The sequence below is a fragment of the Crocuta crocuta genome, unplaced genomic scaffold (genome assembly GCF_008692635.1).
Source record: "Crocuta crocuta isolate KB4526 unplaced genomic scaffold, BGI_CrCroc_1.0 scaffold145, whole genome shotgun sequence".
Lineage (NCBI taxonomy): Eukaryota > Metazoa > Chordata > Mammalia > Carnivora > Hyaenidae > Crocuta > Crocuta crocuta.
In genome coordinates, this window is record NW_027530857.1 from 4,061,897 (window position 1) to 4,088,323 (window position 26,427).

The 26,427-nt window shown below is 40.9% G+C and overlaps 1 protein-coding gene across 7 annotated transcripts in view; it reads right to left on the reverse strand.

Moving 5' to 3' along the window:
- The window catches only part of CDKAL1 (CDKAL1 threonylcarbamoyladenosine tRNA methylthiotransferase), a 700,075-nt gene extending 676,477 nt beyond the window's left edge, over positions 1–23,598 (reverse strand). For 5 of the 7 annotated variants that reach the window (XM_077769569.1, XM_077769571.1, XM_077769566.1 and 2 more), the window contains exons 1-4: positions 23,517–23,598; positions 22,664–22,707; positions 3,845–4,019; positions 2,164–2,276 (exon numbers count right to left, since the gene is read on the reverse strand). In XM_077769569.1, the coding sequence (XP_077625695.1) occupies positions 2,164–2,276; positions 3,845–4,014 (283 nt within the window). In that variant the 5' untranslated portion in view covers positions 4,015–4,019; positions 22,664–22,707; positions 23,517–23,598. Of the gene's footprint in view, positions 1–2,163; positions 2,277–3,844; positions 4,020–22,663; positions 22,722–23,516 lie in introns of all 7 variants that reach the window. The other 2 variants (XM_077769567.1, XM_077769568.1) reach the window with 2 other exon arrangements.
- Positions 23,599–26,427: the final 2,829 nt, after the last annotated feature.

A 26,427-nucleotide genomic window follows, 5' to 3' on the forward strand; every position in this document is an offset into this window, starting at 1 on the left:
ATTTCTATCCCTCTGCCCCCTGCCCCTTTTCCCTCTCACACACAGTCTCTCTCTAAAATAAAAAATTTTAAATTTAAAAAAAGCTAAAGTTGGATATACATTACAAAACTAAGCATTCTTGTATAAATGCATCAGGACTATTGTTTTACTATTTATCATTTAGAAGAGTACTGTAATAAGATCAAACACAAACCGCTAATGAACTAAAATTAAAATTAAAATGTGTTAGATATTTAATACTACCTAGGGAAAGTCAAGCTCATTTTTTTTAATGTTTTAGGAAATTACCTTATGGACTATTAATATTCTGCACCATCAGAACGTATCAAGGCAAACCCAAGCTAACTTATACTAAAAATTACTAATGAATCCAGAAGAATAATCTTTTTTTAGAGAAGTAAGTCTTAAAAACACATTTTGAGGGCTTTTATCTAACGAACAAAATTATTAAGGCTGATTTTGCAGTCTAAAGGACAAGTTATCAAAAACACAGTTAAGGCAGTAGGATCATTTAGTTGCTGAAGGGAACACCACTAGAAAAGAAGGAAGCTTCCAGTCCTCCCACAACCTCCCAGACCACCTTGAGGCTAAGACTTTGCCGATCACACAGGGACAGGCAACTGTGCCACAGAGAAGAGTAGTCAAGAGCAGTGTTTCAGCGTGACAAGAGACTTCGCTGTGTGATTTAGAGTAGGACACCGCCTCTCCATTCTCATTTGTAAAGTCGGGATGCCAATATTTCCCCATCTACCGAAGGCTAAGCCAGGTGACATATACAGAGCACGGGGCCAGTGCCTGTCACAAAGCATTCAGATCATGGCCCCATTCAATGTACATGCTGACAGACCCACTAATACAGACACGCGGTTTCCACACATACATACTTCCTAGCTCCGTCTGCTGACAGCGCCTAGACGCACGGACACTTCACGGTGGCAATGAGCTCACCTACTGTCCACAAGGCTCACCTGGCTCAAAACACCATTCTTTTAATGAAAGGGATCAGGACTCCCTAGAAGAGCAGTTGCTCCCGAAGCTTGGGAAGGGAAAATATGAAACGAACACATCTTGCAGCAATAGAAAACAGAAAGAACGGGAGCCTGTTTAAAAGACACAGGAGCTGGCTTGACAAGGTCCACGGTCAAACCTGGAACAAGATAAGCAGCAAAATAACAACACCACTGGACTACACCCACAGGAGCGACAAATAAGCATGTAAGTCCACACCAATACACGTAAATAAAGCCAGGGAGAAAGGACTGTCTTCCCTACAGAAGAATTCCAATTAATAAGCATGGAAGAAAGGAAGAAAACAGAATCACCATTTAACAAACAGCAATGACTGCTGCAGACATGATCCATGGACAGCTGCTGAAATCATCAGATACTGAAACTAGTAGAGAAAAGGCTGAGGGGATTCAGGTGATCGATTCATTACAATGGGGAAAAAACACTAACTTGACTGTGGAGAAGTCTGACAGAAGTGGCCCGCTGATTAGAAGACATATCAACTCATTATCAACTCCCGGATATGATGCACAGAGAATTCAATGTGTTCTTCTTGCCAAGAATGCATACATAACCTTACTCTGATCAGAAGACACCCAACAAACCCAAGTTGAGGGACATTCTACAAAACATTCTAATAACGAATCGGCTTTCTTCAGCAGTCCACAGACATAAAACACAAGGGAAAACTGAGGAACTGTCAACTGGAGGAGACTAAGGAGACGTGACAAATAAACAAAGTGAGATGCTAGACTGGATCCTGAACAGAACGTCAGTGGGGGAACGGGCATGATTCACATAAGATCTGCAGCTTAGGGAGAAGTACTATCCTAATGTTAACCTCCTAGTTTATTAATTATAGCATAATTATGTCAGAGGTCAGTACCAGAGAAAACTGGGTAAAGCATAGATGCAAATTATAATATTACTACTTTTCTACAAGTCTAAATTTATTTCAAAGTAGTTTTTTGAAGTATTTTTAAAATAATGTATCTTTAGTTATCTAGACAATGTATAAGAGCTATCGTTTTGTTTTACTTTAAAATCATTAAGTTATGCTAAAACATGCTTTAACTGCTGAAGCTAAAATATGCATCTCTAAAGAACTCAGCCCTGAAAAATTTAATCAATGAAATACACTACAGATCCCATTACCTGTAATTTCATATCCATAAGCAGCCAGCTGTCCAGCCATATATTCTCCATCAGAATTATTGTGAGAACAACCCCATGTTCGTATCCAAATTTTCTGTATGCCTGGAATAGTGCTATTAAAGAATCAATAAGAAAAAAAAAAAGTAAGGCTCATTTAAGGATTTTTAAAACAAAAAATATTTGATTTCTGGGCATATAAAGAAAAACACACTCACAGCAACCTATGTGCAATCTATTCATGAAAAAGCGTTACCCCAAAAGTCTAAAATCAAGATAAAACAGCCACAGGGACGCCTGGGTGGCTCAGTCGGTTAAGCATTCGACTTCGGCTCTGGTCATGATCTCCTGGTTGGTGGGTTCAAGCCCCGCATCAGGCTCTGTGCTGACAGCTCAGAGCCTGGAGCCTGCCTTCAGATTCTGTGTCTCCCTCTCTCTCTGACCCTCCCCTGCTCACGCTGTCTCTGTCTTTCTCTCTCAGAAATAAATTTAAAACATTAAATTTTTTTAAAAAAAGATAAAACAGCCACAGAATTCTAAGTTATGACCCTCTACATAAAAATACCTCCCTTTTCTGTGCATTATACTTTAAATTCAGTACTACTAATGTACTATCACTAAGTTAAACTCATAAAAATGTAAATACAAATAACAATAGAAAATGGTTCTAGCCAACAGAAGCAAATAAAGAAAAACTAAAGACATCCACCTCTTCACAGACTCCTATATAATAGTTACAATCTTTATAACTTATTGAAATAACTGAATCAAAACAGAAAAACCATCACTCCACAGCATAATTAATAGTAACCCATATATAAAACAAGTTATTAAAAAAATCAAAAAATAAAGTTATAAAAATGTATTATTTTTAGAAAGGGAAAAAAGGTCTTTCAAGTAAGACTGCCCTAATAATTTAAATTTAAACAGAAATTACCTTAAAGACATATTCAGAACAAATTCAATAAACTTCAGTCATTAAAATATATGAAAAGTTTACATTCACAGACTTTAAAAACTTACTGTTACAAACAAAATCGAGTGACTTAAAACTGTGAGCAATTTATTATTTACACAAATATAAGCATGTTCAAATTATACAACTGCATAATCCTTTCTGGCTAGGTTGTATTAGAATTTCACAAAACTAAAGACCTAATATGATAAACGACACAGTAATTCTTTTGTGCCCAATGCCTTTGGCTGATCCAGAAGTATCTGTAAATTTGTTAAGAAAAAGCAAATACCCAAAGCACCACTGTCTCATAACAATTACGAAATCCAGTGAAATTTCTCATTTGGAAGTAACGCAACATAACACACAGTGATAGCAAGTGCTCGCTTCGGCAGCACATACAGTGATTTGATACAGTGATATCAAACAGATCCTGGGCCGTGGAGGCAAGCCTTGGGGGGCGGGATAGGGGGCCGGGGGCGCCATGGTTCCTATGTTTACGCCAAATACTGTCCTTGAGCCAGTCAGTCTTCAAGAAATATGCTATCTGACATTTTTTATTTTTTAACCAATGACTTTGCTAAATTTAAAACCATTCAAATAAAAAAATATCTCCTCTCCAAAGTTCAAAAGATTTTTAGAAAGAGACATTATATATATCACACAGACCAGTAGCACCAGTTTCTTCTCTGGTAGGATACTGAATATACGCTCAAAACAAGAGCTTACCTATCGCTTGGTGGACTGTTTTCCTCTTGCAAATATTTTTGAGTGTTTCGCTTTCGCGCCTTTGGAACAACGTGCTTCCGTGAAAAATGCCTATCCTGTGGCTTTAAATCTTCCTGTGACACAATGTCTTCTATGTCGTCCAGGAGGGTATCACAGGAGGCAGAAGGCATCTTCTCTATTACATAAAAAAGTTACAGACGACAGACATATGAGTGCCTCACAAATCTCTTTCACAAAATATTCTTGCTGATCTTGAATCTAATAAAGCCTTCAGATTTAACTTCAAGTTACAAAAAATGCACAAGATAAAGAAATACAAGGAAACAATCAGACAAATCCTACTGATAATGGGGCATCTCAAGGTTCAATTGGAACTATTTCTTCAACAAATCAGTATCACAGAGAAGGAGTGAACAAGTTAGAAGCTAACAACGACATGAAATGCATGTTCTTGACTCTGTGTCACATTGTCCAACCAGCTGTAAAATATTGTGGGAACTAGGGGCAGAAGAATACAAAGTGGGTGTCAGATAATATTAGAATATTACTGTAAATCATTAGATACAAAGTACTGATATGAAGTATCGTCCTTCTATTTAAAAATCTTATTTCTGACATCATAAACATGATTATCCATTTTATTTATTATTTTTATAAAATCTTTTTATGGGGTGCCTGCATGGCTCAGGTAAGCGTCTGGGATTTCAGCTCAGGTCATGATCTCACAGTTCAGTTCATGGGATCGAGCCCCATGTCGGACTCCGTGCTGACAGTGTGAAGCCTCTCTCTCTGCCCCTCCCTGATTTGCACACGCACACACTCAAAACACATAAGCTTTTCTAAAAATCTTCTTGAAATATTGAATATGTGGTTAAATATCATTATGTCTACAATTTAAGACAATAAAAATAGGTTAAAACATACAGGAAAACATTTACAAGTCTGAAATCTAAGACATATATATATATTGGTGTTCAGTATCTGATTCTACTTTCCTGAATGTTCAAAATTTTTATAATTTCAAAAAGAAAACGTGGACACAGCTTTCGAGAAGATAGAAGAGGTGTACTTTTCCCTACCCGTCCCACTAACCACAACGAAAACTTGGGCATCATATATAAAATAAACATCAGAAGACTGTGAAAGGTAGAGAGAAGGCAGACTGGCTGGGGACCATGGAACCCGAGGCCCAACACAATGGTGAGTTACTCGGGGTTTCTTTCGCCTCCTCTATCCCAGACTTGAACTGAAGAAGCCCACAACCCAGAATCACCAACAGATACAGACAATAGAAGCACCCCCCAAAAAAACTGTTCTCTTTTCAAAGAACCAGAAAAGGGACAGCCTAGCAAGACAAAACTTTCAGACAACCACCATTCTACCCCATAAAACAAACAAAACAAACAAAACCTCACAAAACACAAAACCACAGTCCCACCTCCTGACTTCTACTTTTATGAGGCCGTAATAAGGCGCCCCCAGCCGCCCGGACAGAACCGCAGGCGGCCACATAGGAACCCTGGGCTCGCCAACCAGCAGACCAAACGCTGTGGGGCCCTCACCCCCACCGCAGTGAAGACCAAACTGACATACAAGTTTGTAATCACAGTCCTATCACAATCCAAGCAAGATGGTTTGTAGATATAGATAAGATCGTTCTAAAATTTATATGGACTGGTAAAAAAAATTTTTTTAAGTAACAATCTGAAACAATGTGAAAAAGAATAAAGTGGGCGGAATTGAGCTGCCCAATTTGAAGACTTATTACACAGCTAGAATAATCAAGACTGTGCGGTGTTGGTGGGAGTGCAGGAATATGAATTAACAGAACAGAACAGAGAACCAGAACGAGACCCACACAAATATGCTCAAGCAACTTTTCACAAAAGTACAAAAGCAATTCAGTGAAAGAAAGATAACCGTTTCCACTCATGCTGGAGCAATGAGACATTTACAGACAAAAACTGAACCCCAATCTAAGTTTCACACAAAAATTATTATACAAAAACTAATGCAAAATGTATCATAAACTTAAACATAAAACATAAAACTATAAACTTTTAGGAAAAACTGTAAGAGAAAATCTTCTAGACCTAGAGCTAGATGAGGAATTCTTAGACCTGATACCAAAAACATGATCCATAAAAAGAAAAATTAATAAATCCAGACACCATCAAAACTTCAAACCTTTGTTCTGCAAAAGACCTGTTTAAGAGGGTATAAAAAGTCAAGCTACACAGGAGTGCCTAGGCAGCTTGGTCCGTTAAGCGTCTGACTTCGGCTCATGGTTCCTGAGTTGGAGCCCCGTGTCGGGCTCTGTGCTGATGGCTCAGAGCCTGGAGCCTGTATCTCTCTNTCATTCTCTCTCTCTCTCTCTCCCTCTCTCTCTCAAAATAAATAAACATTAAAATTTTTTTTAAAGAAAAATCAAGCTACAGAGTGGGAGAAAATTTTTGCAAACTACTTATCTGACAAAAGACTGGTATCTAGAATTCAAAAAACAGTTAAAAAAATCCAATTAGGAAATGAATAAAAGACAAAGACATTTCATCTAAGAGGATATAAAAAAGGCAAGCAAGCATACAGTCAACATTACCAGCCATCAGAGAAACACGAACTCCAACCACAATAGAGTATCATTACACACCTACCAGAATGATTAAAATTAAAAAACAGTGACAATACTAAATGCAGACAAGGATGCAGAGAAACTCGATCATTCATACAATGCTAGCAGGAACATAAAACAGCACAGCCACTCCGGAAAACAGCTTGGCGTTCTCTTAAAAAACTAACGATATAACTCCCTTGTTACTTCTGAGGGCTTTTCCAAGAGAAATAAAGACCTACATTTCCACAAAAACCTAAACCCAAATGCTTACAGCAACTTTCTTTGTCAAAACCTGCAAACACCCAGATGCCCTTCCGTGGGCGGCACAGTCAAACTGTAGTATATACCTGTACCAGGACTACTATGCAGCAATAAAAAATGTACCACTGATGCATACAACAGGCTGGATGAATCTCCAGGGAAACATGCTGCGTGAATACAGCCAATCCCAAAAGGTTCTGTACTCTATGGTTACATTTATATAACATACTTGAGCCTGAAATAACAAAAATTACAGAAATAAGGAACGCAATAGAGGTCACCAGGGATTAAGGAGAGAATGGGACAGGAGAGAAGTGAATGTGACTATCAACAGTCAACAGGAGAGGTCCCTGGAGTGATGGAAATGCCCTCCACCCCAACTACATCAACATCAGTATCCTCTGTTGCGGTTCTGCAAGATGTTGCCATTGGGGAGAACTGGATAAACCATACAGCGTACCCACATAACTTTTACTACTGTAAGTGAATCTGTAATTATGTTAAAATACAGTAATTAAGGGGAAAAATCACCTGGAAAGAAAAAGGAATGTACACTTGAGTACATTAACTGGTGCTACCACTAGTACCATGTCCAGACGTCAAACAAGTGCTTCACGGGGTCATCTCATTAACCCACTCACAACTCCGGGAGTCTGGTGGTGTTACCGTCCTCACTCTAAAGAGTAGTATGAAACAAAGGGAAGCTAACTTACCCAAAGAAGGTCAACAACAATCCCATGCCAAACAGGCCCCAGCCTACAGCCTGTACAGCTCTCTACTGCCTGCTTCATGTAGGAATGACCACTGTACCTCGGCTGGGTCACCCAAGCCAGTGTTAAGGATCCTAAGACTCCCTGTTGGTCTCAAGCACCTCTGATGAATTCTCCCTTCCCCATCTGCCAGGTACCCCTCTCCCCGTTCACAGCTTTCAATAAACAGAGCAGCTTCAGGGGCGCCTGGGTGGCTCAGTCGGTGAAGCGTCTGACTTCGGCTCAGGTCATGATCTCACAGTTCGTGGGTTCGAGCCCCACGTCGGGCTCTGTGCTAACAGCCCGCTCAGAGCCTGGAGCCTGTTTCAGATTCTGTGCTTCCCTCTCTCTCTGACCCTCCCTTGCTCATACTGTCTCTCTCTCTCTCAGAAATAAAACATTAAAAAAAAATTTAATAAAAAAATAAGAGCAGCTTTTCAGCCAGGATCATTTTGTGCCCCTTACTGCAATGTAGTCTTTACAACTACGACAAATTATGCCCAGTTAAGTCAGACAAACCTGTGTTCAAAGCTCAGCCAACTTCACATTGTTAGTAATAACAAAAGATTAGAAATAATCTTTAACCAGATAAAGATTAAATTACAGTTAACATGTATATGACATAGTCGAGGGGAGTCTGCCAGTCACAGGCCTCCTCCTTCCCAAGACACAGGAATGAGGCACGTGACCCAAGCCTTCAGAATAACCGATCCTCCTGGCCACCATACTGGTTCAGGTTTGGACATGACAAGCCCAGACCACGAGGATCATCAGGAGGACTTCTATGCCCGAACTAACAGGAGAGATGGCTTCCCTTTTCACTGAGGGGCCACGTTGGGAGGATGTCGACATGGGGGAGCCAGGGGCCATGCTGCCCGCCACGGGGCAGAAACGACCCAGGGAATGAGCCTCATAGGAGCTGGAGAGACAAAGAGCCATACTGACGTTATCTGAGCACCGGGTTCAAAGCCCCGCTCGGCCCCAACACGTGAGCCGGTCAGTTTCCCCTTGTGGCTTACATTAGTTTACACTGGGTTTTCTGCCCTTGCAAATAAGAGCCCTGGCCAACTCAGCAAACCAGATTAAGGACAATTGAACCAGGTTAGGCTTTCTGAAATGGGTTCTATTGATTTGAAATACTATCTACCGGTGAAAAAACAATTGTGTGGTCAAGTAAATTTAGGAAATTCTGCCTCCTTACAGGTTCCCAGTACACATTAGTAGAGCAAAGACTGAAAAACTACAGTAAAGAAACTAAAACTCACTTAGGAATTTTCTGAAAATTAATTTCTCACACGTCTCCTCCTAATGGGGCTAAACATGTACCAAAGACAGAAGGCCTGAGTGAAGCGGAGCCTCAGCTCCTCTCCCACACCCTGCACAGACGGATGACTTCCTTCCTTCAGAGGGAAATGGTCCGTGTCCTCTGCCTAGCAATCTGTTACTGAATGAACAGCCCACCACCCCCTCCAAGAGCAATCCTCTACTCTGACTTAGTCAAGCACAGAATCACACCACTCTTTCTCTATCATCACTCTCTCTACCCAATACAAACATGCTATTTCTCCCACTGAAAACACCTAGACCCCACCTCCTCTATGTACTATCTCAATCATATTTCTCTCAAAGAAAATCCCCTTGTCCATTTGCAACGATGTGGATGCAGCTAGAGCTTGTTATACTAATCGAAGTCAGTCAGCCCGAATAAAGACAAATACCGTATGATTTCACTCATATGCGGAATTAAAGAAACAAACCAGAAAGCAAAAGGGAAGAAAAGAGACGAACAGGCAAACCAAGAAACAGATTCTAAATGCTGGGAACACACTGCTGGTGGCCAGAGGGGCGGTGGGTGGGGAGCTGTGTGAAACAGGAGATGGGGAGTAAGGAAGCACATGGGATGAGCACCGGGTGTTGTATGGGAGTGCTGAATCATTAACTGTGCACCCGAAACTAATCTTCCGCTGTATGGTAACTATACTGGAATTAAAATAAACACTTAACCAAAAAAAAAAAAAAAGGAGCGCCTGGGTGGCTCAGTCGGTTAAGCATCCAACTCAGGTCAGGTCATGACCTCACTGCTCATGGGTTTGAGCCCCACACTGGGCTCTGTGCTGACAGCTCAGAGCCTGAAGCCTGCTTCAGATTCTGTCTCCCTCTCTCTCTGCCCCTTTCCCTGCTCATGCTCTCTCTCACTCCTTCTCATACAAAATTTTTAAAAAAATTTTTTTAATTAACAAAAAAAAAATCTCCAATTCCAATTCAAGATGATGACATAGGAAGACTGAAATGCACGTCCTCCACGCAACACACCGAATTACACCTATTAATAGAACAATTCCTCCTGAGGAACTGAGGGCTGCCTGAGCAGCTACTCAACAACCAGAGACAGAACAGCGAGAGACACAGGGGGACAAAGGGAACGCCCACCCCCGACACCATGAACTGCAGTGGGGTGCGACAGTACTGAGGGACCGGGAGCAGACCCCTCTGTCCTTGGGCACAGGTAAAAAACCCACAGTTTAACAGAGCAACCAGCCTCTGAAAGAGACAACGCTAACCTGTGCCAAGCCTCAGCGGAGCTGCAGGAAAGCGCTCCGGCCCAGGGACCGCGGAAGCCGCGGTAATGCTCCCTCCCCGCCTAAAAGCCTAGACCGGAACAGGGCCTGGACACCATGACAGGCAGCCCCAATCCGCCCAGCAGGCTGTGACCTCTGCAAGCCCAGGGCCCACAAGCCCACAGCGGCCGTCACAAGAGAAGCGGCAGTTTGAAAGGGCCGAGTGGTATGGGAATGCTCTCTCCTTCTCCGCATCAAACACCAGACTGAGGAAGGGTCTGGCTGCCCTAAGAGGCAGAGTCCAACACCAAAGCTGGAGGGTCCCGGTGTTGTAACTGGTGGGTGCGGTCACCACAGGGAGCCCAGGGCCCACAAGCCCACGCCGGCAGCCCTATGCTGCTGGGGCAAAGAAAACAAGCTACAGTTTTGTTTTATGTGTGTTTTAATTTTTACTGGGTTTTTTTTTTTTTTTAACTTTTTAAAATTTGTCTTCTTTTCTTTACATTTTTTTCTTTTTGGTTTGGTTCTCTTCTTTTATTATCTTTTCTTCTTTAAATTCTTTTTTTCCTCAGTCTTTCTTTAAAAAGCCGTAGTTTAACATTTTTTAAGTTCATTCATTTATTTGGAGAGAAAGAGAGTGTGTGCGTGCACGAGTAGGAGAGGGACGGGAGGGGGAGAAAGAGAATCCCAAGCAGGCTCCACACTGTCAGCGCAGAGCCCGAGGCGGGGCTCAGACTCACAACTGGTGAGATCATGACCTAAGCCAAGAACAAGAGTCAGAAGCTCAACCAACTAAGCCACAGTTTAAAAGAGCATGAGTAGGCCCCTAGGGCCACAGCTCCAGCCAGCAGACGTCACAAGCACACACAGTCTGCGTAGGTCTCCAGACACAAGACCGCTCTTTCACCTTTTAGAGAAATAACCACTTCGTTCGCCTAATCCACAGAAACAAACACAGAAAGTTAAGCAAACGGGGAAACAGAAGAATGCGTTCCAAAAGTATAAAAGAAAACAAAAAAGCCTTAGCAAAAGAATTACATGAAACATATTTAAGCAATATGCCTGCTAACGAATTTAAAGTAAGGATCATAAGAATCCTCACTGGGCTGGAGAAAAGCGTGGAAGAACTAAGTGAGACCTTCAAGACAGAGAAAATATTAAAAAGAACCAATCCGAGATAAAGAAATACAATAACTGTAAGGAAAACCACACTAGAGGCAATCAACAGTACATTAGAGAATGCACGAGAACAGATCCGCAATCTGGAAGACGATAACAGAGAGTTCACAAGCTGAAGAGCAATGAAAATAGAATTGAAAAAAAAAATTTTTTTTTGTTTTAAAAAGAGAACAGAATTTTTATAAAATGAGGAAAGTTTAAGAGATCTTTGGATAACATCAAGCAAACAAGCACTCACATTATAGAGCACTCTCAGAAGAAAGAGAGAAAGGTGCTGAAAACTTATTTGAAGAAGAACTGAAAACTTCCCAAATGTAAAGAGGGAAATAGACATCTGGGTCCAAAAAGGAGAGTTCCAAACAAGAAGAACCCAAGGAGGTCCACGCCACAGCACATAATAATTAAAACGTCAAAGGTTAAAGATAAAAAGAGAAACCTAAAAGCTTACAGTAAGAAAGAAACAAAGAGTTCCCTAAAAGGGAAACCCCATAAGGCTATCCACTGATTGTTCAGCAGAAATTCTGCAGGCCAGAAGAGCAAGCCATGATATATTCAAAGCGCTGAAAGGAAAAAAAACCCACAACCAAGAATATTCTACCTAACAAAATCATCATTCAGATTTAAAGTAAAGATAGTTTTCCAGACAGACAGAAGTTAAAGGAGTTTATCACCACTAAACCAGCCTTACAAAGAATGTAAAAGGGGCTTTTAACTTTAAGTGGAAAAGAAATGGCCATATTAGACATAAGAAAAGATGTAAAATATGACAACATATACACAAAATGTGGAGAAGGGAGTAAAAAGAGAACGCAAAAAAGAAAAAGGAAAAAGATTTTCCATTTCTGGTTTTTTCTAGAATATGCTGAACTTAAATGACCATCAAATTAATACAAACTCCTCTTTACTTAGCCTGCTATCTAGGAACTTCATGTAACCACAAACTCAACCTATGATGGATACACAAAAAATAAAGACAAAGAAAGCCAAGCAAAACACTGCAGATACATATCAATCTCAAATAAAAAGAGCAAAAGAAAGGAAGAAAAACTACAATAACCAGAAAACAAAAATTTTAAATAGTAATAGTACATACCTATCAATAATCACTTTAGACAATAAACTATTTAAGAAAAAATAAGAAATAGTTACTTTAAATGTAAATAGCATAAATGTTCCAATCAGGAAACAGGATGTTAAAAAAAAAAAAAAAAGATGCACTGTACCTCATCTACAAGAGACTCACCTTAGATCTAAAGACAAACACAGACTAAAAGCAAAGGAGTGGAAAACATTGACCATGCATATGGAAGCAGAAAAAAAAAAAAAGCTGGGGTAGCAATGCTTCTATCAGACAAAACAGANAAACAATTGTTAAGTATCTATGCTACCCACTAGAGCACGTAAATAGATAAATATTACCAGACATAAGGAAAGAAATTAATGGCAACACAACAACAGCAGGAGACTTTAACACCCCCCTTACATCAATGGATAGATCATTCAGACAGAAAATGAGTAAGCAAAGAATGTATTTGAACAATACACTGGAGCAGATGGGCGTTACATACACAGAATATTTCATCCACAACAGAATACACATTCTTTTCAAATGCACATGGAATATTCTCCAGAATAATAAGCCATAAACACAAGCCTCAATAAATTGAAGAATACCGAAATCAAAACATGCATTTTTTTCCAACTACAACGGTCTAAAACTAGAAATAAATCGCAAGAAAAAAAAACTGGAAAAAACAAACACATGGAGACTAAACAACCAATGGGTCAAGAAAACAATCAAAGAAAAAAATTTTTAAATACATGGGGACAAATGAAAATGAAAATAGTCCACAATCTATGGGACACAGGGAAAGTAGCCCTAAAAGAAAAATAGATAGCAATACAGGCCTACTTCAAGAAGCAAAAAACTCAAACAACCTAACTTTACACCTAAAGGAACTAAAAAAAGAACAAAGCCCAAAATGAGTAGAAGAGAGGATATAATAAAGATCAGAGCAGAAATAAATGACATAGAGACTAAAATAATAGGAAAAACAAAATCAATGAAACCAAGAGCTGGTTCTTAAAAAGATAAAACTGAAAAACTTTTAGCCAGACTTATCAAGAAAAAAAGTGAAAGGACTCAAAATGAGAAACAAGAGAGAATAACTGATATCACATAAATATAAAGGGTTACAAGAGATACTATGAAAATTATATGGCAACAAAATGAACAACCTAGAAGAGATAAACTCCCAGAAACATACAATCTTCCAAAACTGTACCAAGAAAAATTTGAAAATCTGAATAAACCAGAGAGCCTGAGTGGCTCAGTCAGTTGAGTGTCCAACTCTTCATTCTGGCTCAGGTCATGATCCAGGGGTCATGGGATCAAGCCCTGTGTTGAGACAGAGATTCTGTCTCTCTCACCCTCTACACCTCTTCCCCATTCACATCCACTCTGTTTGTTTGTCCCTCTCTCTCTCTCTCTCAAATAAAAAAAAAGATAATTTTAAAAAGAAAAAATCTGAATAGACCAATTATAAATAATGAAATTGAATCAGTAACCAAAAAACTAACAAAATATCAAAATACAAGGCCAGTTGGGGGCGCCTGGGTGGCTTAGTCAGTTGAGCGTCCAACTTTCGCTTAGGTCATGATCTCGCAGTTCGTGGGTTCGAGCCCCGCGTTGGGCTCTGTGCTGACTGCCAGCTCGGAGCCTGGAACCTGTTTCAGAGTCTGTGACTCCCTCTCTCTCTGACCCTCCCCTGCTCACGCTGTCTCTCTCTCTCTCTCCTAGAAATAAATAAAAACATTATTAAAAAAAAAAAATACAAGGCCAGTTGGATTCACAAGTGAATTCTTCCAGACATCTAAAGAACAATTAATACCTATGTTCCTCCAACTATATCAAAAACACAGAAGAGGAAGGAATACATTTTATGAGGCCAGCATTACCCTGATACCAAAACCAAAGACACCACCAAAAGAGAAAACTACAGGCCAATATTCCTGATGAACAGAGATGCAAAAACCCTCAACACAATATTAGCAAACCTCATACAACAATACATTAAAAAGATCACTCACCTCAATCACATGAAATTTATTCCTAGGATGCCAAGATGGCTCGATGTTCACAAATCAATTCACATGATGAAACACATCAACAAAACAAAGGATAAAAATCTTATGATTGCCTCAATAGGTACAGAAAAAGTATTCGACAAGATGTAACATATAGTCATGATAAAAACTCTCAACAAAATGGAACTGGAGGGAACATACCTAAACATAAGAAAGACCATATGTAAGGGGCGTCTGGGTGGCTCAGTTGGTTAAGTGTCCGACTTCGGCTCAGGTCATGATCTCATGGTTCGTGGGTACGAGCCCCGTGTCGGGCTCTGTGCTGACAGCTCAGAGCCTGGAGGCTGTTTCAGATTCTGTGTCTCCCTCTCTCTCTCTCTCTGACCCTCCCCTACTCAGCTGCCTCTCTCTCTCTCTCTCAAAAATAAATAAAACATTAAAAAAAATTTTTTTTAAAGAAAGACCATATATGAAAAACCCACAGCTAACATCATCCTCAATGATGAAAAACTGCAAGCTCTCCCTCTAAGGTCAGGAACTAGACAAGGAAGTCCACTCTCACCACTTCTTTCAAATTAGTACTGGAAGTCCCAGCCACAGCAATCAGACCAGGAAAGGACACAAGGGGCATCCATATTGGCAAAGCAGTAGTCAAGATGTCACTACTCACAGACGACCTGATACTATACACAGAAAATCCTAAAGATTCTACCAAAAAACTACTAGAAGTAATAAATGAATTCAGTATAGTGGCAAGACACAAAATGAATACTAGACATCAGGAGCATTTCCATACACTAATGTCAGAAAAAGAGAACTTTAAAAAACACCACCTTGGGGAGCCTGGGTGCTCAGTTGGTTAAGTGTCCGACTTCAGCTCAGGTCATGATCTCGCAATTCGTGGGTTCAAGCCCCACATCTGGCTCTGGGCTGACAGCTAGCTCAGAGCCTGGAGCCTGCTTCAAATTCTCTGTCTCCCTCTCTCTCAGACCCTCCCCTGCTCATGCTCTCTCTCTCTCTCTCAGAAATAAATAAAACACTAAAAAAATTAAAAGTTAAAAAACACCATCATTTACAACTGCACCAAAAAAAATAAAATGACTAGAAACATACTTAACCCAAGAGATGAACGACCTATACACTGAAAACTATAAGACACTGATGAAAGAAACTGAAAATGACATAAACCAAAGGAGAGATATTCCATACTTATGGACTCGAATTAATACTGTCAAAATGTCCATATTACCCAAAGCAATCTACAGACTCAATGCAATCCCTATTAAAATACCAAAAGCATTTTCTGCAAAACCATAACAAACAATACTAAAATCTGTATAGAACCAGAGAAGGCTCCGAGTAGCCAAAGCAATCCTGAGAAAGAACAAAACTGGAGCTATCAATTCCAGACTTCAAGAAGTACTACAAAGCTGTCATAATCTAAACAGTATGGTACTGGCCCAAAAATAGACACACAGATCAACAGAACAGGATACAGATGCCAGAAATAAACCCATATTTATACGGTCAATTACTCTACTGATTGAGGAGGCAAGAATATACAATGGGGAAAAGGCAGCAATTTCTTTCCAATAAAGGGTGCTGGGAAACTGGACAGCTACGTATAAAATGAAACAGGACCACTTTTTCACACCATACATAAAAATAAACTCAATACAGATTAAAGGACTAAATGTGAGAACTGTAACCAAAATATCCTAGAAGCCAACAAAGGCAGCAATTTCTCTGACATCAGCCAAGGCAACATTTTTCTAGATACATCTCCCAAGACAAGGGAAACAAAAGCAAAACCAAACTACTGGAACTATATCAAATAAAAGGCTTTTTGCACAACAAAGAAAACTATCAACAAAACAAAAGACAACCTACTAAATGGGGAAGATCTTTGAAAATGATATATCCTATAGGGGCTAATACAAATATATAAAAAAAAAAAAAACCTCCTACAACTCAACACCGAAAAAAATAATCCAATTAAAAATGGGCAGAGAATGTGAACATTTTTCCAAAGGCATACAGATGGTCAACAGACACATTAAACAATGCTCAGTATCACTAATCATCAGGGAAATGCAAACCAAAACCACAAACAGCTGTCACCTCACAGCTGTTAAAATGGCTAAAATCAAGAGGACAAGCATCAACAAGTGGGCAAGGGTGTGAAGAAAAAGGAACCCTCGTGTGCTATTGGTAGGAATGTAAATTGGTGCAGACACCATGGAAAACAGCATAGAGATTCCTCAAAATATTAAAAAGAGAAATACCATGTGATCTAATAATTCCACTACTGGGTATGTAGCCAGGCAAAACAAAAACACTAACTCGAAAAGATATGTGCACCGCTACGTTTACTGCAGCGTTACTTACAACAGTCCAGATATGGAAGCCATCTAAGTGTGCATCGAGAGGCTAATGGACAAGGAAAAGGAGGTATATCTACAACGGAATATTATACAGCTATAAAAAAGATGAGATTGTGCCATTTGAGACAACATGGATGGACCTAGCAGGTATTATGCTAAGTGAAATAAGTCAGACTGAGAAAGACAAATACCATAGGATACTCATCAATTCAATCTAAAAAATAAACAAACAAAAAGCAGAAACAGAACTATAAATACAGAGAACAAGCTGATGGTTGCCAGAGGGGAGGGTAGTGGGGGGCACAGCAAAACGGGAGGAGGGCAAATTGGGCAAAGTAGGAGAGCAGGCCTCCAGTTATGGGATAAGCCATGAGGGAAAAAGCAAAAGCATAAGGAATACAGCCAATGAGACTTTAAGAGCCAAGTAATGGGACAGACAATAGCTACGCTTCTGGTGAACATAATGTATTAACTTGTCAAATCACTAAGTTGTATACCTGAAGCTAATGTAACATTGTGTGTCTACTCGATATAAAATAAAATAAAAATTCCCCGCAAGAGCTCCCTACACATACAGTTTCTGATCCCTCCCCTCGATTCTCTCATGGACCAGGCTTTCACCCCCACCTTTCCACGAAAATTGCCCGTCATGACTTCAGTGACGTCCGACAATACCTATAATCATGGACCTTCAGTCATCTTACAGGACCCCCTCCGCGGCCCTTGGCATACTGGCCATTCTCTCCCTTCTTCACTGGCTCCCAGGACCCCACCATCTCTGGGGTCTTCTCCTACCACGTTAGCCACGCCCCAAGTGTCCTTTACGTGGTTCCTCCTCCCCTCTCCCACTTGCCAACACTTCATGCCCCCATGGCTCTGGTGATCACCCCACATGATTTCATCTAGTTCCGTGGTCTTCAAATACCAACTGCAGATGCTTATACGCCATCTCCAGTCCCCCCGTGAACTTCAGGCTCAGGCGTCCGGCTGCCTATTCAATTCAACAGCCCTGCCTGAATGTTGAATAGTTGTTTCAGACTTGAGTCAAAAACAGAACTCTTAGCTCTCCACACCTCATCGCGCACACTACCACCACCTCACACACTACCACCACCACCTCACACACCACCATCACACCAGAGCCTCTCACAACTCTCCCCATCTCGTTTAAAGGCAATCCCAACCTGGTACCTGCTCGAGGCAAAAATCCTGGTGTCTTCCCTGACTCCTCTCCTTCCTTCACCCTACATCCAATCCACCAACAAAATCCTGCTGGCTCTACTTTAAAATATATTCAGAATCTGACTATTTCTAACCATACCCACTGCCACATTCTTGGTACAAACCCACACTGACTCCTGCATTGGTTATTGCCATAGTTAGTCTCCCTGCTTCTCCCCTTAATTCCCAAAGGAAATTTTCAGCCCAGGAGCCATGGATCCCTTTAAAACCTAACTTCATCCCAAGCTTCAGATCAAAACCTGCCAATGGTATTCCCACTCAGAGTAAAAAACCAAAATCCGCGCAAAGATCTGCAAGGGCATACATAATCAGCCTCCAGTCACCTCTCCGACTCTATTCCCTACCATTCCATCTCCTTCCACTCAACACACGGGCTCCTTGCCAGTTCACAGCCCCCAGGAACACACTCGTCCCAGGGTCTCTGTCTTGCCTGGAGGCCTGCAGGACTTTGAAGATCGCCAGTGAAATCTCTGGGCAACTCCCACCTCACCGCATGTACACACACTTGCTCTTCCCCTTCCCAGCCTTGTTCCTTTCCCACAGCATCTTCATATCTGCTTAGGTGTTTTCATTACTTGGTTAACGTCTACCTCTTTCTACTAGAATAGGTACTCCACGAAGGCAAAGGTTTCTGTGCGCTCTGTTCACAGCTCTATCCCTCTGGTGACTCAAATTACATCTACACATTGCAGGTTCTCAACAATGTTCTTCTTACTGTCGATGACCCAGTCTAACCCGCTCTGTCCCGTGTATACTAAACCTTTTAGATACTCTCTGAGTATGCCAAACTAGTTTGACTCAGAGGTTGCCACACTTTTCTTTCTGCCCGGAATACCATCCCCCAAATACCTGTGTGGCTTGCTGCCCACTGCTCTATTCAAATGACACCTCCCTGGAGAGGCCTTTCCTAACCTCCTCATCTACGACATCCACACAGAGACCAAGCTTGCGCACACACTCACACTGACCTCTGACCTGACCCCATAACTGCAGAACCGAATTCTATCTTTCTCACTGCAGGGTCCGCGCCATCAGGAAAAAAATGCATCACCTCGTTTTCACCACTGTATCTATGACCCCTGCAACAATGGCCAGCACAGAGCAGGCAAACAGTATTTGTTAACCAAATGAATGAATTAATAAAATGCTTAAGGTAAATTTAACTCATCTTTCTTATACCGGATGTGAACCTGAAGCAAATGCCTAATAGCCCTTCGAGTTTCTTCTATCGCTATTTGTCTATGAAATAAATAGGGTAAATGAGAAAAGTTAAGACCAGGTACTGCCTTCATGTGGACTACTGAAGAACTCCGAACTGAATGACACATTAAAAGCCATACTTTTTTAATTGCACTTTTTACATCCCATACAGCACTGCGTATAGACCCAAGGAAGGCAAAGAGAATGGAGAAAGATGAGAGGGGTCCGCTGAAGGAGACCTACAACATCACACAATATGGGAAGCAGAAAACACTGCTAAGCCTCTCATTTTACAAAACTGAAGTCCAAAGAAGCAAAAAGATGTGCACATCAACAGAGCTAGGATTAGAACCCAGGCCTCACCACCACACTCCCCCAACGCTCGCTCGGCCTCACTGGCAAAGCCCAAACAACACAAGAGTCCAATGTGACATTAAGAAATTAGCATACTCCAGGGAAAAAATGGGCAAAGAGGCATTCAAGAAATGCAAATAGCCGGGGCGCCTGGGTGGCTTAGTCGGTTGAGCGTCCGACTTTCGCTTAGGTCATGATCTCGCAGTTCGTGGGTTCAAGCCCCGTGTCAGGCTCTGTGCTGACTGCCAGCTCAGAGCCTGGAGCCTGTTTCAGTCTGTGACTCCCTCTCTCTCTGACCCTCCCCTGCTCATGCTGTCTCTCTCTCTCTCTCTCTCTCTCCTAGAAATAAATAAAAAATTTTAAAAAAATAAAATTAAATTAAAAAAAAGAAATGCAAATAGCCAATTAGCAATGGAAACAATGCTGAAGCACACTAATAGCGAGTGTTTAAAGATAAATTATTTTTTATCTACCCCACTGATAAAAAAAGACTGACAAAACCCTATTTTTGGCCAAAAGCATGGTAAAACTGGTATATCCTTTCTGGAAGGCTTGCTAGCAACATATCAAACTTTAAAACATATATATCCCTTTTTAAAAAAATGTTTATTCTGAGAGTGTGTGGGCAGAGGGTAGAGACAGAATCCCAAGCAGGCTCCACACTGTCAGCACAGAGCCCAACGTGGGACTCAAGCTCATGAACCATGAGATCATGATCTGATCCAAAATCAAGCATCAGACACTTAACCAACTGAGCCACCCAGGTACCCGAAGACACATACACATATATATGTATATACACATACACATATACATATAACACCAATTCCATTTCTAGAAATTCACTTTAGAGAAACAAAGGCAACAAATAAAAAGCAGAGGATGGTAAACTGGCTGCATATGGTAAGTACTTGAACAATCTCATCACTATTCATAAAGCTTTTACTTGCAACAAACTGGTAGAGAGAACTGTTAGCCCTTAGAAATCTGTAAGTAAGAAGGAAATGAAAGTTTGAGACTAAAAAGAAAGCAAGACAACAATGAAAGGAAACAAAAGGATCAAAGTTTTTTCTTAAAAGGTAGAGGAATTCAAGTTTGATGAAGGGAATAAAAATCATCAGTGAAAAGGAAGATACTGAAAATGATTGAAAAAATATAAAGCAGGGGCGCCTGGGTGGCTTAGTTGGTTAAGCGTCCGACTTTCGCTTAGGTCATTATCTCACGGTTCGTGGGTTCGAGCCCCGCGTCGGGCTCTGTGCTGACTGCCAGCTCAGAGCCTGGAGCCTGTTTCAGTCTGTGACTCCCTCTCTCTCTGACACTCCCCTGCTCACGCTGTCTCTCTCTTAAAAAAAAAAAAAAATATAAAGCAGTATCTTATAGTAGTGTTATCTGCATACGAGATTTGTTAGGAGAGTTTTTACAGTATCAAATACCCAGGTCCCATTCTGAATTATAAGCTCCAAGGAGTGGAATTTAAGGACATTAACTTAAAACTTGCCCAGATGATTCCACTAAATAGCCCTGATGGAGAACCACCATTCTCCCAGGCAGAGATTCTCAATCTTTTTTTTTTTTTTTATGTTTACTTATTTCTGGGAGAGAGAAAGCGAGAGCTTGAGCAGGGAACCACAGAGAGAGCAGGGAAAACACAGATTCTGAAGCCTGAGTGTTCACTGTATTCACCTGAAGGGCTTTTGGAACCACCAGAGACCAAGCCCCAGGGCAATGAATCAATCAAGGGGAACGGGGTCACCTGGCAAGCTCAGTATGCAGAGCTTGCAGGTCTTGGTCTCAGTCTTGAATTTGAGCCCCAAGCTGGGAGCAGAGATTACTTAAAAAACAGGAGGAAAGGGAACAGACTCTGGGGATTGATACTACTTTTTAAACCTTCCAGTAATTCTCATGTGTGTAACCACACTGTGAACCAAAGTCCTACACCAGTAGTTTTCATAGTTCATGGTTCCCAGATCAGCATGATTAGCACCGCTGCGAAACTTGGTAGAAACGAAAATTCGAGGGCCCCACTCCAGACCTCCTGAATCAGATACTCTAAGTAGAGCCCAGCAATCTATAACAAGCCTTGCAGGTGATCTTGATGTGCACTGACGTTTGAAGATCTTTATCCTGGAGTTAGTCTTTCATAAAAACCATCTAGAATGTTCGTCAAAAATATATTACCTCATCAGCTGATTTCAACAAGGGTGCCAAAAAAAATTCAATGGGGGTGGGGGAGAACAATCCACATGCAATGAAAGAAGCTGAAGTCTTTCCTCACATTACATCCAAAAATGAACTAAAAATGGACCACAAACCTAAATTTAAAGGCTAACAAAATAAAACTCTTAGAAGAAAACATGGAAGTAAATCTATGTGATGTTAGATTAAGCATTATTCCTTTCTTAGCTATGACACCAAAAACACAACCACCAAAAAAAAAAATGGACTTCAGCAAAATTAAAAAATTTATATGCTTCAAAGGACACCATCAAGAAAGTGAAAAGAGAACCCACACGATGGGAGAAAGTATTTGCAAATTATAGGTCTCGTAAATATCCAGTATCAGAACACAAGAAGTACAGAAGTCAACAATAAAAAGACAAATAACCAAATGTAAACTATGACAGAAGAGATAAATACATTCGTCTCCAAATAAGGTATACAAATGGCCAATAAGCATGTGAAAAGATGTCAATATCATTAACTATAAGGGAAATCCAAATCAAAACCACAATGAGTACCACCTCACTCCCACTAGGATGGCTAAAATAATAACAGCAGCAGCAGCAGCAGCAGCCTTGACTAGGATGTATATTCGATCACCCAGAAAGAGAAAAGGATACAGGGCTAAGCTCTGAGGAACTCCAAATTTAACTGCCAAAAAGAAGACAACCAGGCTATAATCGAGACTAAGAAGCAGCAACCAAAAAAGGAGAAAACCAGTAGGTGATAGAAGGCAAAGGAAGAGAGGACGTCAAAGAGGCCGACAAGGTCAGCGCTGCTGAATGTAGATACAAGGTTGAAATGAATGAAAATGTCTCTTAGATTTAGTGACATGGCATGATATGGAGCTGATGCCACGATGCCGTTTCCAATTAATGACGGTGGCAGCATTACTGAGACACACGGCTGCCTTTCTGAACATTCTAATGTGTAACGCTTTATTCAAGTATGAAAGGTTCGAAATAAATAAGTACCTTGATTATCTGCAATCGTTCTCAAGTCCTCTGGAAAGATAAGTCTGGAAAATAAAAACTGATTAGAAAAAGTGAGTCCCAACAAGTTCACAAAACCACAGTAAGGACTGTTTAAAACTAGTTAAAAGGACTTAGACTTCATAAAAGAGTGCTTAATATGGCAAAGTTGATGACGGTCCACACCACTTCCAACTTCTTACTGACTGAGTCGGGCGTGTTTACATCCACCCTATTCGCCACGATGGTGACCGGCGTCCGGCCGCGGTAATACACACTGCCCAGCACGACCACACGTCTGCGTGATTCAACTAACACCCACATACAATGGGAGTTCGGCAGGGAGGTTCCTACCCAGATCGCCTTCCACCAGAAACACACGCGTCGTCCCGACATTCAGAGAGAGGCTTTAGGAGTATAAAACGGGGGCGAAAGTGAAAAATCAAGACACTGGCCCCTCTGGCCAACTTGTGTTTCCGTTCTTGAGGCTCAGCTCTGTGAAAGCTCCCTGACCGCGGAGAGCCCCGTCCCATCCGTCACACAAATGCGGCGCAGAAAGGGGGAAAACGAATGACATCAGGTTGGACACTAAGGGATGAGACCCTTTAAACATTCCTCGCAGCCCTGCGGCACGCATCGCCCACGGCTCTGTCCTCACTGCCGGCAGCGCTACACGCCTCCCGAGTCCCTGACCCCGGCTGGCAAGTCCCGTTTCAACTACGAACCAAACCGGCGAATGCCCGAGAAAGACCGAAACTGGAGAAAAAAAGGCTCCGCCATTAAAGGAGCTCTAGCCACCCTCTGCCCCACACTGATGCACCCGCCACCCTGACCCCGAGATGGGGGAATAACACACCAGTCCAAAGAGAGGATCCCACGCCGTTCTGCGGGTACGGGCAGCCCTTCAGATGGAGCTCGCCATGACACCTACGTCCCGCCACGCTTAGTTGCGCATGCTCGGCGACGGTGGCCCGGAGAGGGCAAATTGCATCATCCCTGAAAACGCGAGTTCAGGTCTAACTTATTTACGTAAAGGTAAGACTTAGAATTTTTTTGGTTGCAAGAGCGAACTTATACGCCAAAGCCTCAGGTTCTTAGAATCGATTAGTAGCCATCTTCTGCTGAGCTGTTACTATGTGTCAGGCACCATATTAAGCTCTTAACATAAATATTACTTTTTGTTTATTTTACAAGAGGAGAAACAGACAGCGTAAATACTTGCCTAAACTTACTCTACTGGTAGTGACAGCCCTCTGTGCTGAATTCAACTCTGCCCAGCTCTGAAAGAACCTGCTCTTTTCATTTCATTTTACTTGCTTCCTCAACCTTTTGTGAAATGAGGTCATACTGGAGAAGAGAGTAGGACAAAGAACAATTGTATTACACAATATAGATCATTTAACAACAAGAAAGAAGGGGGTTTTTTTAACCCTTAGAAGACACTTTAGCAGCTACATATTAAGGCACTTTACCAGAGAAAGAACTTTCCTGGAGTATACTGATTCTGACCTTGTTACCTTGTGAGTGTTCGCTCAGGTTATTACATTTTACTCAGGACCTTGTGCTTGACCTTGTTTACCAGAAGAGCATCTCCACTTTAAAAAATGAAGACGTTTGGCCATGAGCAACAAGTCAGAAATCATGAGCTTTATTCCTCGTGATTCCTTCTAATTACAACAGCACCCTTTGCTCACTATTTTCATGAAAAAATCTCCTGTGACCTGGAGTCCACTGCAGCCCCTACCCAGCTGAATTAGAATTGCATGTTTAGGTTGCCCTATCTAACATCTGTTACTGTAATCCCACTGCCTAGCACATAATCTTGCACTTAATGGCCTCTCCACAAGCATACCTTTAATGAATGAATGACCCCACCCCTTTCCCTCCAAGATCTAGTTGAGTTCAGGTAAACAAATGTTACTGAGTGCACACCACAGGACCTCAAGCACTGTGCTTGCTGCTAGAGCTAGAAAGGAAAAAAGAGACAACTCCCTACCACTATTCGTGGCGACTTCAAGGATATAGTTTCCCTAGAGAAGAGCAACGGCTGTGGAAGATGAATGCATGGAGACCAGTGGAGCCCAAGGGGTGAGGTTCTTCTTCTTACATAAGGGAGTCTAGAATCCCCACAGTGGAAGTGAGGAGGGTATGCCAGGCTAAGGAAATAGTAAGAGCAGATGCATGGAGGCCTGAAACTATAAACTCTAATATATTATAAAAGCACAAAGAGTTAAAATGGGTGATGTTGGTATGGAAGGGTGGATAGAGAAAATGCAGAGACCAGAAGAAGATGAGCCTTGTTTGCCAAAATAAAGATATTAGACCTAATCCTGGATATGTTAGGTGGCATGAAAGCATCTGCACGGATTATTCTTTCCGGAAGATGGGTTTAAGGACAACACTTCAGACATGAATAAATATTGAAAACCTAAATAGGCTTGTTGGCTGTGAGGAATGGGGAAACGGGAATGGAGGATGCTTTTAATATGAATCACTTGAAATGCCAGTGATGGTACCTCTAGGAATTTATCTTACAGAAACGTTCACAGTTACACAAAATGACGTATGTGCCAGATGATTCTTTGAAATGTTCTTGTAATAACAAAATACAGAAACCCTCTCTGGCTTCTCATAGGGATTTGTTAAATATATTGATGGTATCTATACAGCTCTTAAAAAAGAACAAGATTGCCTTATGTTCGATTTCCCTCACTCTTTCTCTCTCTCAAAATAAATAAATAAAATGTTAAGAAGTTAGAAAAAGAACGAAGTTGCTTTTAAGGTACTACCCAAGACATTGTTAAGTAGAAAAAGAAAGTGTCTGAGTATAGCTATTGCAATATATATATGTATAAAAATATATATATTGGCTATAGGAAGATTTACTTTTCCCTGTATTTCCTTTTGTAACTTTTATTTTTGTGGAAATGTACTACTTATTCAAAACATAAAGACACATTTTATAAATAAAATTAAAATAACTTACTGGTCTGTTATTTTGTAGTATTAAGCTTTGTCCTTTATGTTAATACTTAAATTTTAATTTTTTTTTGGTGAGATATACATAACATAAAATTAACCATTTAGCCATGTTTAAATGTGCAGTTCAGTAGCATTGAGTACATTCCCATTTTTGTGCAATCATATATCACCATCCGTAGCCAGAACATTGTCATCCTCGTAAACTAATCTACACTCATTAAACAATTTCCCTTTCGCTCTCCCAGATGGCCGCTGGCAACCATAGTTCTCCTTTCTGAGTGTATGAATCTGACTACTCCATGTAAGTGGAATCAGACAATATTTGTATCCAGCTTATTTCGTTTAGCATAATGTCTTCAATGTCAACGTAGTAGCGTGTGTCAGTATTGACTTCCTTTTTAAGGCTAAATAATATTCCATCATATGTATATATCACATTGTGTTTATATATTTTACATCTCTATGCTTCGATTCTCAGATTAGATTATAAACTTCGTAAGAATAGACACTCTATCTTGTTACTGGCTTTTCAGCCCATAATGTAATATTAAATGCTTTGTAAATGTTTGGTGGGAGGAGCACCTGGGTGGCTTAGTTTGTAAACTATCAGACTCTTGATGTCAGCTCAGGTCTTGATGTCAGGGTTGTGAGTTCAAGGCCCACGTTGGGCTCCATGCTGGGTATGAAGCCTACATAAAGAGAGAAAAAAATTTGGTTGTAGACAAACCAATATGTGTGTACAAAGACACACTAAAAATGCAAATGAATCTATAAAATAATAGTAA